This window comes from Meles meles, chromosome 13 (assembly GCF_922984935.1).
Source record: "Meles meles chromosome 13, mMelMel3.1 paternal haplotype, whole genome shotgun sequence".
In the NCBI taxonomy this organism is placed as follows: domain Eukaryota; kingdom Metazoa; phylum Chordata; class Mammalia; order Carnivora; family Mustelidae; genus Meles; species Meles meles.
This window is the reverse complement of record NC_060078.1, coordinates 30,783,715-30,797,685: the sequence shown is the minus strand read 5'-3', so window position 1 is coordinate 30,797,685 and position 13,971 is coordinate 30,783,715. Positions and strand designations below refer to the sequence as shown.

Sequence of the window (13,971 nt, the reverse complement as noted above, 5' to 3'; positions counted from 1 at the left end):
CAGCCTGTCACAGTGTTTGCTGGCCCTGCCTTCTCCCTGACACACTCTCTTCACTGGGCTGCCAGGATGCCCCTCTCCCAGTGTCCCTCCTGCCACTCTCTGCTCCTTCTGTCTCCTCTGCTGGTTGCTTCTCATCTACGTGGAGGCCACAGGGCCCAGCCTCATTGCCTTCTCTCTGCTCCGGCTCCTGGGGGCCCTCACCCCACTTCATGTCTTTAACGCCATCTGTACGTGATAATGCCCCCCTCCCTGCACCCCTAACATGGATCTTCCTCCAGAACCAGACGCATATATCCAGCAGCTTCCATGACATCTCCATTGATAGGATCTCAAAATCAGCTCGGCAGAATCGGGCTCCTCATAGTCTGTCCCCGCTTCCCCAGGCCTGACCCTCTGTTGTCTTCCTCGTCCCAGGGAATGGCAACTCCATCTTGCCAGACCCTTGAGATCATCAGTGATGCCCTCTTCTCTCTCACTCAACGCCCATTTGGTCAACAACTCCTGCTTTCTGCTTTCTAGACAAATCCAGGATCTGATGCTTTTCCACCATCTCTTCACTACATCTAGCTCAAGCTCTCTGGCCCAGTCACGATGATAAACTGATGGGTCCCCCTGCCATTGCCCCATAGAGCATTCTCAACACGGCCGCCAGGGGGCCACACAGGCCTCCTAGATGCTCCTGCACATGCCAGGCTTGCTCCTACCTCAGGGCCTTTGAACTTGCGGGCCTGCTTGCCTGGGATATTCGTTTCCTGGCTAACCACCCTCTCACTCACTCTCAGTGAGACCTCCTCTGCCCCCACACCCTGCAATATACTTACATTCCTTCTTTCCTGTTTTATCTTTTTCTTCTGGATTTTGTTGTATTGTTGGTTCATTTATCTCATTTACGGTCTACCTGGATCACGAGAAGGTAAGCTCCACAAGGATATGGGTATTTTGATCTGTTTTATTCATTGCCATATCCCTAGGGCCTGGAACAAGGTCCGTCATATGCTAGGTGCTCAGTAAAGAGCAGCTGCTTACAAACCAGCAGATTTCACAGAAAGGTCTAGATTTCTAGTCTCTCTTGAACAACGGAAGGATCTGGCAATACTGGGCCATGGTGATGACTGGGTGGTGCTGTGTGATGGCTGCCCCTGTTGGGTGGGCGTGTGCTGCCCAGGTCACCACTGTACCCTCCCCTGGCCAGCTTCACTTACTTTGGCCCACCAGCCTGACCCCCTTAGGCATCTGAGTTTAAGACTCCTGGTGGGACATGCCCAGGCTGAGGCTCAGGGGTCAGTGGAAAACCTTCTAAGGCCCCAGTCTCCCTGAACAGAACAGCCTTCCCACTACCCCTTGCTGACGGCCTCCTGGAATGCCCTGCACGACCAGAGCCGAGCCGAAACAGCACCCGCCTGATCTCTGCAGCTATTAAAATTCCTGTATCAGTATCAAAGGGAAAACACCAGGCGGCCACTCACTCCCCCCAGAGAATGCTGAGAGGCCTGGCCTTGGGTTTTGGGGCCACTCCCTCCCTGCACTTGGTCCCACGGCTCTTAAAGGGCTCAGGCTCTACCTGGGCCCCTGTCATAGGTGTGGGTCCAAGTCATAGTGTGGAGGAATGGAGCCTAGATCCATCTGGGACCTTGACCTTAGTATCTCTCCTCTGGGGACATCTGTAAAATGGGGCTCTTGCTCCCCAGTCAGCCTCCTCGGTGTTGCTGTGGAAAGTGCCTTGGAAACCACAGAGCACTTGCCAGGAGGAATTGTTAAGGAAGTTACCATTAATACTAACAGCTACGCATATGGAGCAGTATAGCTCAGGGGTTATGCTAAGTATTTTGGTGGAAAATGTAATTTAATAGTTCATTTTTGATATCATGAGTGTATGACTCCTATCAGAACCCCCCTGCCCTTGGAGGTGGCAGTGGGACTCTATTTTGGGTGAGCACAGATGGCCTCAGACTCTGCTGAAGGTTCCACTGTACGCAGGGTTGGGCAGGGCGGATATAGTCCTGCACTACACTCGGGAGTCCAAGGACCCTGGAGTCCACTCCCGGCTCTCCCGCTGCATATTAAGCAAGAAACACAATCCCTCCAGACTTCGATTTCCTCATCTGTAAAATGGGGCTAATCTCAGCTACCCACTGGACTACACAGGACAGACAGAGCGAAAAAAACGAGATAGGATCAAAAAACAAAAACAGTATCCAGATGTGGAGAAGGTGAGCACCTGCTACGCTTGCTTGTTTTTCTTGGTGGCCAGGGAAGGCCCCTTCTCTCTCGAGCTGGTCCCAGGCCTGTCTCCTCCCATTTACCATGGTGAGGCTGGCCCGGCCCCAGGAGCTGCTGGGGACCTGTAGTCAAGTCTCCTGCCAGGCCCCTGTTCCTGGGAAACTCCAAACCCCTCTTCCCGGAAGAGGGAGGGTGAACAAGGGTCCTTCCTGCCTGCTGCCCTGCCCTGGACCTTGACAACTAGAGGCTGAAAGAAGGAGCTGCCCATTGAAATGAGTGCACTGAGCAAAGCTCCTGTCCCTGCAGCAGCATCTGATTCCAATGCCTGGCACAGAGTAGTGCCCGATGGCCTCTGCTAGAGCCCTTTTCATTACCCCATGCCATACTGCGGTGCCGGTATCCTGGCGGAGACTGAACCGGTTTTTTGAGCGCAGGGCCCAGTCTGGCATTTTGATCCACACTTGCACTGAATTAATCACTTTGAGTTCTGCCCCCTAGCACCGGGTGCTAGAAGGACACAGACTTCTGGGCAGCATTTGGATGCATGGAGATGGGAGAGGGAGGGCATTCCGGTGTAGAGCAAAGTCTCCGAGGCAGGACGGAAGCTGTGCGGAGCCAGCCCCTGGGGCCAGTCGCAGGGACGGTCCCACAGATGGGCTTTGTTAAGGGGACAGGCCCATGGGCGGCCGCCTACCCTGGAGCACGGGCAGATCAGCGTAGGGAAATCAAAACGGAGGAAACTGAGAGGCTCAACCCACATCCACCCAAATGGGACTCGCCCGGTCAGCCTGGGGGTGTCAGAGCGGGTGCTATGGGATGTCTTAGGGAACGGTCCGCTTCCTCCCTCCACAACTCTCTTTGTGCCACAGACCTGGCATCCGATCACAGACTCCCAGAGCCTTGACATGGGGGCCCGAGGGTCCGCCAGAGGCCACGGGCTGCATCTGCTCCGCTTCCCCTGCTCTGGTTTTAGCAGACCACAGAGCAGTGTTGCTCCAGACTCTGAAGATCAGAAAGGTCGGGGGAAGGAGGTGAATGCCCCGGTGGGAGCTTTCCAGTCTTCCCATGAGGAAGTCCTTCCTTTCAACTCACCTCTGGCCCTGCTGCTGTCTCAGGGAGTCAGGGAGCGGGACTCTGGAACTGTGTGGTTGTGGGTGAGAGCCAGGTGGCCAGCGGGCTGGGACCGCAGGTTCAAGGGGCCTGAGGTTGTCTCGGGTCCTGGTGCAGGATGAAGCATGGTCCCCAACACAGAGCAGGGAGGGGCTGGGTGAGAGTGCTAGAGTGGAGGCCAGGAGCCTCTTCCCTCCTTCGCTCCTTGTAGCAGATGGGAGTTGAGCATCTACGTAGAGCAGAGCCATGCAAAGTGCCAGGACGTGCGGGAGAACAGACAGGGCTGCCCCATGGCCCTTACTCTCCAGGCAGGGGCACACTGTCTACAAACCACACACACCAAGAAGCAGCAGCCACTGTTGTCAGGCAAGGGTGAGGTGCTCCAGGCTGGTTTGTCATGGGGAAGTGACTGGCAGGGCTGAGACCTGAGGGTGACCAGCTGTTAACCCAGGGGAGGGCCTGGGTGCAGGGAAAACGGCTGACACCTGACTCCATTATGCACTTCTTATGAAACAGGCAGGACTCCTGCCTTGATGAATGCATTTAGCGCACCCAGCAACCACCCATGCATGAGGAACCCGAGAGAGGGAGCAGCAAACTGACTTGCACAATGACAGGCAACCAGGAGGGGCAGTTGCGGGATCCAAACCAGGAAGCCAGGAAGACACTTTCCAGGACTCGGCCATACCGACCACTGGAGGGCCAGGCACAGCACCAAGTGCTCGTTTTACCTTTTTAAATTCTCAGAGCAGTACCCAATAAGAGGGAGATACTCTTTATTATCACCTCCCCATTTTTTTAGAGGGACAAGCCAAAGCACAGAGAGGTTAAGCAACTCGCCCAACATCACACAGACAGGAACTAGCAGAGCTGGACTTGAACCCAGCAATCTGGCTCTGGGGTCTGTGTTCCCAGCTGTGCCACATTATGGCCATGTGGCTGGACTCTGAAAGTGGGGGGAGGGGAGCCCTGAGGCCAGAGATGCAGGTCAGCGGGGCAAAGGCCCAAGCTCTTCAGGCCTCCTGGACCACATTAAGAAATTTAGTCCCTGGCCTGAGAACAATAGGAAGTTACTGAAGAGCTATAATTAGGGGAATGTGGTGACTGTATTTAGAGCTTTTAAAAGAGCTGCCTGGCTGCTGTGTGGATGTCGAAAGGGACAGGGCAGAGTGAATGGGGGCAGGTGAGTTGGGAGGCCCCTGTTACGGCCCAGAAGGCCATGGGTAGAAGTAGCCGACTGGGGAAGGGCACGCAGTGATGGAGAGATGGGGACAGGTCTGCAGAAGGCTGAATGGTACAGGCGGAAGGGCCTGGAGTAGCTGTACCTGGAGGCCAGCACCTCCCGAGATGGACGGGTACTGGGGAGGGGCAGGATTCTGGCTCAGTTTAGCATGTCGAGTTTGAGGTGCTTTTAAGACATGCAGGAGGGGTGGGGTGGTAAGTGTCAAGAAGAATCTGGCGCTCTGATCAGATGAAAACACACACATGACAGCTGGAACAGTTAGCCGCATCAGGTAGTGAGTTCCCTGTCATTGTGGGCGTGTAAGCCTGAGAACCAGGGATATTGTGAGGAATTCCTGGTATAGTTCATGGCTCCCTTTCTTCCAACACTCTGATTCTATGGAGTGGGGGAGAAGCTGGAGGTAGCAAGACCGTTTTCTGACCTCCCATATCTCTGGGTCTCCCCCTACCCCTTGGAAACTGCAAAGGCCAGCTCACAGAGACCAAGGCTCTTCCTGGAAGAGACCCCGCTAATGCCCCTTCTGCCACCCTCCTTCCTGCATCCTTGTCCCCAGAGGTAGCCCATCCCATTCTGCCCTCCAGGCCACTGAGTCAGAGGGAGACCTTATGCAGAACACCTCCCAGTGACGGCTTAAGAGGAACTTTCCAGGAGCATCTGTAGGACAAGAGACAAGGCGTGGAGTCCCCTGGATGACAGAACCCCGGACTCTGCAATGGCCTTCCTGGGGAACATGTGTCCTCTGAGGGCAGCAAGCCCTCCCTGCTGGAACTGAACCAACAGAGAGGCAGGAGCCTCGAGGTGGGAGGGCGGGCTGGACACAGAACAGCTGAGCAAAGGGCCTGGGGCACCCCACGTGGCTGGAGTGGGCAGGGGTAGTGAGGGGAGGAAAAAGCGTTGAAGAGACAGCAGAGGCCCAGGCTGTGTGGCCTCTGCAATGCAGGGCTTCAGGAAAACCCACAATAGGCCTTAGGAGAGGAGACAGGGGCCCCGTGTGTCCTGGAAGGCTGCGCCCAGCCTCCCAGGCGGCCAGTTCCTCCCCTTTGTGTGTGGCATGCTCTTGCCTTTTGAAGGGGAGCCCCTGCTGCCAGCAACCCCATCCCCACCCTTTTGGACGCAAAGAGTTTTCTGCAGGGAGGCCCCCACCCAGGGCAGGGGCATTTGGCATGCAGATGGGAGTGGGGGGCAGTCCCCACAGAGCTCCTGCCAGGGTCTGCTGGCAGCACAGAGCACACCCAGGAGAGATGGGGACGCCTGTTGCCATAGCCTTCCCAAGCCCTCCCCAGATCTCGGCCTCAGTTTCCCTCGGAGAAGCCTGCAGACCTCCTTTACTCCCTGAGGACTCAACAAGCAGCTTCTGCAAGGGGTATGATCCCACTAAAAGAGGTGGGAGTATTCCCGAAGCTTCTGAAATCTTCCTTCTGGTTGGCAAACCCTCCACTGATTTGATTTTTTTCCAAAAACAAAACAGAGCAAACCCCAAGCCCCAAACCCGAATCGACCCCCTTCTTTAAGCCCCCTCGACTTTCGAACTGGGCAGTGAGTGGTAGCCCTTCTATTGACGCGTCCTGTGACCCTCGTGAACACCAGCGCGAGCCTCTTGGCACCGCTCGGGACCCGGGGGAGGTTCGGACGCACAAGATGCCCCCCGGGCACTGGCACGGACACGGGCACAGAGCCACAGCTAGAATCTGTCTCCTGCAGGGCTTGTTAAACACCCCACTGCAAGACCCTCGCCACAGGGATTCACTTCGGGCTTTGGAAACGGGGATCAGCCGCGGTATGCTGTGCTCCCCGTGGAGCTGGGCCAGCTCTGTGAGGGTGTGCAGATGCAAGGAGGGGAGAGTGACTTTAAAGAGTTTAGTTGCTATAGAGTTTCTGCTCCTGCCTTGCTCCAAAAGGATATGCTCGGGCGGCTGCATGGACAGACAGTCAGACACAGATTATACCATAAGGGAGCTGGGAGGTAAGGGAGAAAGGAAGGGCAGGGTGATCAGTGGGGACTGGGTTTGGGGCTTAGGCAGAAACTTCTGCTGGAAGGATGAGCCCGGGCCACGGGGTGAAACCCAGATTTGGTGCTAAGCTTTCTGTATCCAAGAGATAAGACGCCATCCATCCCTCCTGAGAAGCCAAGCATTCCAGAAACCAAGGCTAGACAAGGGTATTCCTAAGGGTCCTTGTCACTGAGGCCTGATGTCACAAATTTTGCTGTAAATGTCACTTTGTAGCAAAGATAGTAACGCTGGTCTGATGCCAAATCAGTTCGGTCAACGCCAGCTCTGTGGGAGCTGAACCAGAATGAACCGGTCCCTCGCCCCTGGTCTGTATGACCTGCTTCAGCTGGCCTAGTAGGGTACGGAACTTTATACAGATGGTGTATACTAGCGGCTTTAGAGTGGAAGCTCTGGGGCTAGACTTCTTGGGTTCAAGGCCCAGTTCTGCTACTCACTACCTTTGTGACCTTGGGAAAGTCACTTAACTTCTCTGGGCCTCCATTTTTCTCTTCTGTAAGAATATAAAATAAAATAGAAAATAGAAAAAAATATCAGAATATAATCACTTCAGAGGATCGTTTTGAGAATTAAATGAATCAATAGATGGTAGAAATCTTTGAACAGCGCTCAATAGATATTAGGTAGTAATAAAATTTACAGACGTGGTACAGCCCCATCTTACCTCCTCCTTTGATGCTGAGGGCGGTGGTCATGATGGCAGCTGCTATGCTGAATGATTTCATTTAATCCCACAACCACCCTGTAAGAAGGATGTTGGCATCCCCATTTTCCAGATCAGAACCCTGAAGCTCAGGTCACATGACCAGTTAGTGGCAGATGTCCAAGCGACCTTGCATGCTGTGGGCTTGCCCACGTGACTCTTTTGCCCAAATGAAAAATATGCCAGGGAGCCTGGGCAGGTGAAGAGGAAGCTCCTGACCATTGGGAGTAGGGGATGGGACGGGATAGATACCCCCAGCTGCCCTGTCTAGGCAGGAACCCAGCCCACTGAGCCACCCCCACTCTCCCAGCCAGCCCCATGGTGCAGCCCTGACTTGGGCGGAGTGCGTCCTTTCCTCTCTGCCGGTTGCTGGGAAACACCCACCTCCTCATAGTGCGCCCGGAGCAAACGCTGAACCTACAGCCAGGTCTGGGGTCTGCATGTGGGGAGGGCAGCGACAGAGATGGCTTTCATAGCCCCTAGCAGAGGGACCTAAACCAGCAACGAAGTGGTGAGCCAAGTCCCGGGTTAGGCTCAGTAAGGGACTTGGTGACTGTGAGCCCTGCTCCCGGCTGCTGGCTTGGGTGTGCGCAAATGCAGAGACGAGCTATTTAAAGGCAATAGAGAGGAGAACACCCTGTGCTTGAGGCCGAGCCACGAGTGGCAAATAGATGGGCATTGACTCTAACAGGCAGGGAGTGGCAGTCTGGAGGGCTGTGTTGAGAAGGATTCTGAGGTCCGTCTAGGCTCACACCATGTCTACATTCTCCTTCTCTGAGCTAGATGTCTGGCATGGCAGCAAGTTCTTCAGGAAGTCAGAGCAGGGAGAGAGCCCACTGGGGACTGGAGTGGCATGGGGAAGGCTTTCCAGAGGGCGCTGGCGCAAGCTGAAAATGATTAGGAGTAAGATGAAAAAGACATCTTTCTGAGAGTGTCAAACTATGCTTAAGGCAGATGGCACCCTGTCTCAGAGGCTTCGACTTTCCCACCAACTTCCCATGAGGGGTGGCTACTTAATGAGGTTCTCAGTTTGGTTCAGAGCTACCTGCTAGTTTTAAGGTCTTTGGAAAAGCTATAAAACGTTAACAACTCTCCCAGGCGTTATCTGTAACAGATATTGCTCTGTATTTTTCTTTTAACTGAGAGTCAGGAAATTGCTCTTGATCTTGAACACCTAGAGGTGGAAAATGCCCTTGACACCCAAAGGATTCTATCACAGATAGCAGGATGGAGGGTACAGTGACATCAGTCTTCTAATCTGTAAAATGGGGCAATGAGAGCGTCCGTCCCTTAGGGAGGCTGTGAGGACTGGAAGAGATACCAAGCACAGCATGGGCTGCCATATGTACCATGTCAGTGTGAGACACTCACATCAGGGGTGCCGTTAGTCTTACTGTCAAGGGAAGGGAAGTCTGCCTGGCATCCCCCAATGCCCACCTGGAAGGTGGCTGCCGACACCCGTTGCCCCCTCCCCCGCCCTTTGGCTGACAATGTGGATTTGGCTATTCTCAACTCCAGTCCCTTCTCTTTCACAGCACACCTGCTGCCCAGCCCTGGGTGCCATCTGATTTCCTCCGTTTGGGACATTCCAGTTCTTTTCTTTCCAGCAAGCAAAGCAAGCAACAGGCAGCTGGAGCACTCGTTAAGGGTTCCAGCCCAGGAGAGAGGCACTGATGGGGGAAGTGTGGGGCCTGAGGTCTGGAAACCACACTGCCAGCTCCCTGCAAGCGGCTCCCCACCCCCATCCTCTTCTCTCCGCCCTGACCCTCCCCTCCCAGTGGCCAGGCCCATCAGATCCAGGCCTTCTGCTTGCATCTGCCTCTGGCCTGCCTCCTTCCAGGCTCCTCTCCCATGGGTCCCCTCGGCCTGGCCTTCTGCCAGCCTCCCAGATTTGGTCTCTGCCCAGCATCCTGCTTTCCCCACTGGGATGGGTGGTGTGCCTATACCCTTGGGTTCCTGCCTCTAGGCCACCGAGTAGGCTGTGGGCCTCCCCAGGACTGCCCTGTCTGATGGCCTTCTTTCTTCCTTCAGAGAATGGCCCAGGCCTACCTGCTCCAGAATGACCTGCTTGCCCCACATCCTCAGGAGCCCCCTGGGAGCACCCATACTGTTCTGGGAATGGCATGAGGTGCCTGTGCACCCTTTAGAGCAGGAAGCCTCTGCATGTCCGCGTCATAGAATCACTCTGTTGACAAAACCGCGTCCCCAGCTCTCCTCTGCCTTTTCTTCTCACTGGGGCTTCCTCCGGTCAGCCTCTTGCTTTCGGCCTCTCCCCATTCTCACTTTTGTCCTTGCTCCCACTGAAAGAGCACACCTAGGAAAGGGAAGGCCGAGGGCAGAGGGAAGCCTTGAGTTGCTCCAAGATACTTTTGCTGGCCCAGAAGTGGTTTGCTCCTAGAGCAATGCTGTCCCACAGAACTTTCTACGAAGATACATATGTTCTATATCCGCACTGTCCAATGGGTAGCCACTGGCCTTGCGTGTCTCTTGAGCACTAACCTGGAAGGAGGCCAGTGTGACAGATAAACTTAATTTTAAATAGTATTTGATTTTAATTCACGTACGGATAATGAGTCACGCATAATTATTTGGGGCAGTGCGGCCCTTTGAGTGCCCCTTCATGAAGCCCTGGACTATAGGCCCCATCTAGGGGATGTCTCCTAGGGGGAGACATAGAGGGGGTTGCCCACCACCTACACTCCCAGGACCGGCCCTCCCTCTGGCTCCACGGCCCTTGGCTACCGACCTGTGGCCCCCACTGCAGCCCCCGTTCCCATTCACCCCATCTGTCCCTGCTTGCAGTCCAGTCCAGGCCCCAGGCTCCTGTGGCCTGTGTCGGCCTCTCGTTTCGCCTTCCTGCTCTGCCTTGCTCTCCCTCCCATTCTAGGAACACAACTGCCCTCCTCAAGCCCTTCCATGGCTCCCCAGTGCTTTCACATAGATCTAACAGTCTCTGGGGCCCCTGTTGACCCAGATGCCCTGGCCCTCTGCAGCCAAATCTTGCACCACTCCATTCCCCAAGGCCAACCCCTCCCTCTGGCTTCCAACCTTCAGAAGCTGTTCCCTTTGCCGCCTGGAACAAGGTCCCTCCACTATCCCCTTTGGCCTGGAAGACTCTGATTCCCTTTTAAGACATCACTCGAAAATCACTTTCCCCGGAAGCCACCGCCCTCCTGTATGTTACATGTTAACACACTCCCCAGACCTCCTCGGCTCCTGTCACATGACGGGGTCACACCCGGTGCCTTCTTTGTGCCCTATTTGCCTGTGAGTTTAGGAGGGCAGGAGTGTGTCCCCCACAATGCCGGATCCACAGCTGGCTCTCAAGAAACATTTGCTGCCTGCCTGACTGCAGACGGTCAGGGGAAGGTGGCAGGACGTAGTGAAGAGCCCTAGAAGTGGGGTCAGGAACTTGGGTTCTACTTCTGGATCTCGCCACGTGACTGGGGTAACCCCCAGCCCCTCTGTGGGTCTCTATTTCCCCATCTGTAAGATGGGATCAGTTCAGATGTTCGGGCAGATGAGAGGTCTAGAAGTCAGTGGCTGTCCCGGAAGCTCCGGTTTGCAGACGAGGAATCAACATGGCCCATAACACTGTCAGCCCTCATGCAAGCATGAGACCTGACAGGGCTAAGTCTCAAGGGGAGGAAACAAGGATCTGGGGCATGCCCTGGCCAGCAGCAGAGGCTGGGGAGGGGAGAGGACGGAGAGAGGCACTGAGCAGAGCTCCCGGGGTCAAACGTTTGCCTCTCTGCAGCCAGGGCCCCTCGGGGGCAGTGGGGAGTGGGGTGGGGGGGAGCCCTTGCTGCCCTGACACCACCTCCACTACCCAGCCACCCCGGGAACACTCTCAGACAGCTGGCAGAGGCTACTGGCTCGAGCTGTTGGGTCCAGACACTTCCCAGAGGACTTGCAGGGGGCCTGGCAGAGTCCTGGATCCCCTGTGTCCAGGCGGCGCATGGGAATGGGCTGCCGGCAGGACTGGTACCACCTGTTCTGCTCTGGTCCTGGGACCTCCCTCTCCTTGAGCACACCAGAGAGCTGCCTGGGCAACTACCAGCCTTTGCTTGGGAGTGGGACCCGAGAGGAGCCCAGCTGCAGGGCACTGGGGCCTTGTGCCAGAACGGCCACAGCACCCACCTCAGTTAGAACTGGGTTCCGACGCCAACCATTACAACCAGTTTGCGAGCTCAGAGGGGTGAGGGTATTTGCTGCTCACAGGGCTCTAAGTAGCAGAGTGGGGATAAAAACCTCCTCCCTGCTCCTTCCTGTTCCACACCACCTCTGACTAAGTAAGGTGTCCCCTCCCAGTTCTTGCTCAGGGAAACCTTCCACGGCCAGCCCGTTCCAGAACCTCTTCCCAGACCACCGTAGCCCTCACATGTGGTCCTTTCCTTCATTTGAGCCCCCGATCCCTTGTGCTATCCAGAGTCTCCTAAGTCACCAGGATTCCCACTCCCACTGGCCAGCTCTTCCTCTGGTGGCACCAGTGAGACCACATGTCTCTCCTTCCTGGGGAGGGTGAGCTCTCCATGTACTCCCAAGATTGCTATGGCTAAGAGACACTAATGGCTTTTAACCCACTTGGGTTCAAGGGCATTTCAGAAGGGGGCAAAGCTCAGCATCATTTTCCCAGAAAAACACACAAACATAAAATGATGGGGACCATTCCAGGGGACCAGGGACAGCAAACGTGGCTTAGAAGCAAGAGGGTATAGGCTTATTTGAGCCCAAGGACATCAGAACCAGGGAGACCACGGCCTGGGGGCAGTGGGGAGGAACCAGGACACCACTCCCTGCAAGGACAGCTCCATCAGTCCCTCTCAGCCCCCTGGATGGTTCTCTTCCCAGCTGAACATGGCGATAAAAGTCTGGCAGCAATGATCCTCAAGGGATGGATGCGAGGGCCGCGGGGGCCCAGCCAGCCTCAGCCAGGGCCATCGGGCACACATCCCGCCGCGTGGGCGCTGGACGGCTCTCACACCGCCCTGGCGGAGTGCCGGGAGAGAGAAGTGGGGCCTGGCAGCCTCCGCGCGCCTCCCCGCCCCTTGCCTTCCTCCACCTGCCCCGCGCGCCCTGGCGCTCTCAGCGCGGGACGTGGGGGCGCCCGCCGGGCGCGGGAGCTGAAGGGTCCCGCGCAAGCCGCCGGGGTCCTCGGGGCCTCCGGGCCCTCCGAGTCCCCGCAAGGCCGCGTCCGTCCCCGCCCCCACCAACAGGCAGACAGCTGCTTCGGGACCCGGGCGCCCCACGCCCCTCGGAGCACAGCAAGCGCCCGCGGGCGCCCGCCGGTCGAAAGTTCGGAGGCTGCGCGAGGGGGCGCCGCCGGGAGGGATAAAAGCCAGCAACAAAGAGCACAGACCTCATCCAGCAGTTGGTTGACTCGTCCCAAAATAGCCGTCTCCATTTGCTGCTCCCCACGCTCGGCTTCCAGGCGCAGCACCCGGGCCTGCAGCTCGGCGGTCCGAAAGTGGGTGAGCAGGCTGAGCGCCAGCGAGCACAGGGCCAGCGCCAGCAGCCCGCAGGACCCCGGGCTCGGCAGCCGCGCGCAGCGCTCCGCCGGCGCCACCGCCAGCGCCACCGCCGCGGGCGCGCTGGGCTCCCCGGGGCCGCGGGCACCGGCTGCTGCCGCTTTGCGGGCGCGCTCGGCTACCATCCCCTCGAGTCTTGAGAACCAATAAATAAATAAATAGAATAAATAAAAGCGGGCGCCGCTGCCCTGAGGCGCTATCCGAGCTGTGGGCAGGGGGGAAAAATGTCCCTTTCCTTTGCTCCCGGCAGAGGATGGAAAAAGGAGCGGCAGGAGGGGGAAAGCCGAAAAAACACCACCAGCGGTAATCGGGGTACACCCAGGTGAGAAGAAAATTACTTCGAAGAACGTTCCAAGTCCAGGAAAGTTAGGGGAATCTGGACGGCTCTCCTCTCCGCCCCGTTTTCCCCTTCGAGTATCTGCAGAGTCCTGGAGTTGGTTCTGCGCTGTCCGTCCTTCTTGGTGTCTCGCACCTCCCGGGCGAGTCGGTTTCAGTCCCGGGACGAAGGGGCGCACATGGAGGGCCCCATGGGCAGAGGTGGGTCGTGGCCGCTGCCGAGGAGCGTTGGGGCCGATTCCGGCGCCTCTGTAACTTGACACACTAGCCGCCGCTGAACGGATCGGATGAGCAATCCGTGCTACTTCCCAAACTAATCTCTCCCACCCCCCTCCCTCCTCCTCCTCCCCTCTACTCCTCCACCTCCTGCGGGGCCGACGGCTTGGATTTATTTATTTATGCAAACTCGCCCGGGGTGGGGGGCGTGGTGTGCTGGGCCCGCCGCCCCAACCCGTCCGCCCGGGAGCCCCTCTCCCGCGCTCCCTGTCCCCTTTGAAGTGACACTTGGGGTTATTTATAGGCAGGAAGGGGGTGTGGAGTGGAGCGGGACTTTACTTCTCTCCCTTTCTCCGGATTCACACCGAGGGCCCTGTCTGCCTTCCACCAAAGTCGTGGGGCCAGGATAACTGCTTTCCGAAAAGTTGGCCAAGGCAGCCTTAAGGATAGTCCAAGGAGCCTGGCTGTGTTCTTGTTGGGCACCTGGATGGATTTCAAGATCTTGAGCAGGACGATCTAAATCCCTTCAGCCACCATTGCTCCCACCCCCACGTGTCTGGGGTCTCATCCCCTCTCTCTCACCCCAAATCAGTTTCACATTGTTTC

General features: G+C 56.7%; 1 protein-coding gene across 2 annotated transcripts in view; it reads right to left on the bottom strand.

Moving 5' to 3' along the window:
* COL13A1 (collagen type XIII alpha 1 chain) overlaps positions 1-13,423 on the bottom strand; it is a 139,274-nt gene extending 125,851 nt beyond the window's left edge. For both annotated transcript variants that reach the window (XM_046027961.1, XM_046027962.1), the window contains exon 1: positions 12,645-13,423. In XM_046027961.1, coding sequence (XP_045883917.1) covers positions 12,645-12,938 — 294 coding nt within the window. In that variant the 5' untranslated portion in view covers positions 12,939-13,423. The remainder of the gene's footprint in view (positions 1-12,644) is intronic.
* Positions 13,424-13,971: the final 548 nt, after the last annotated feature.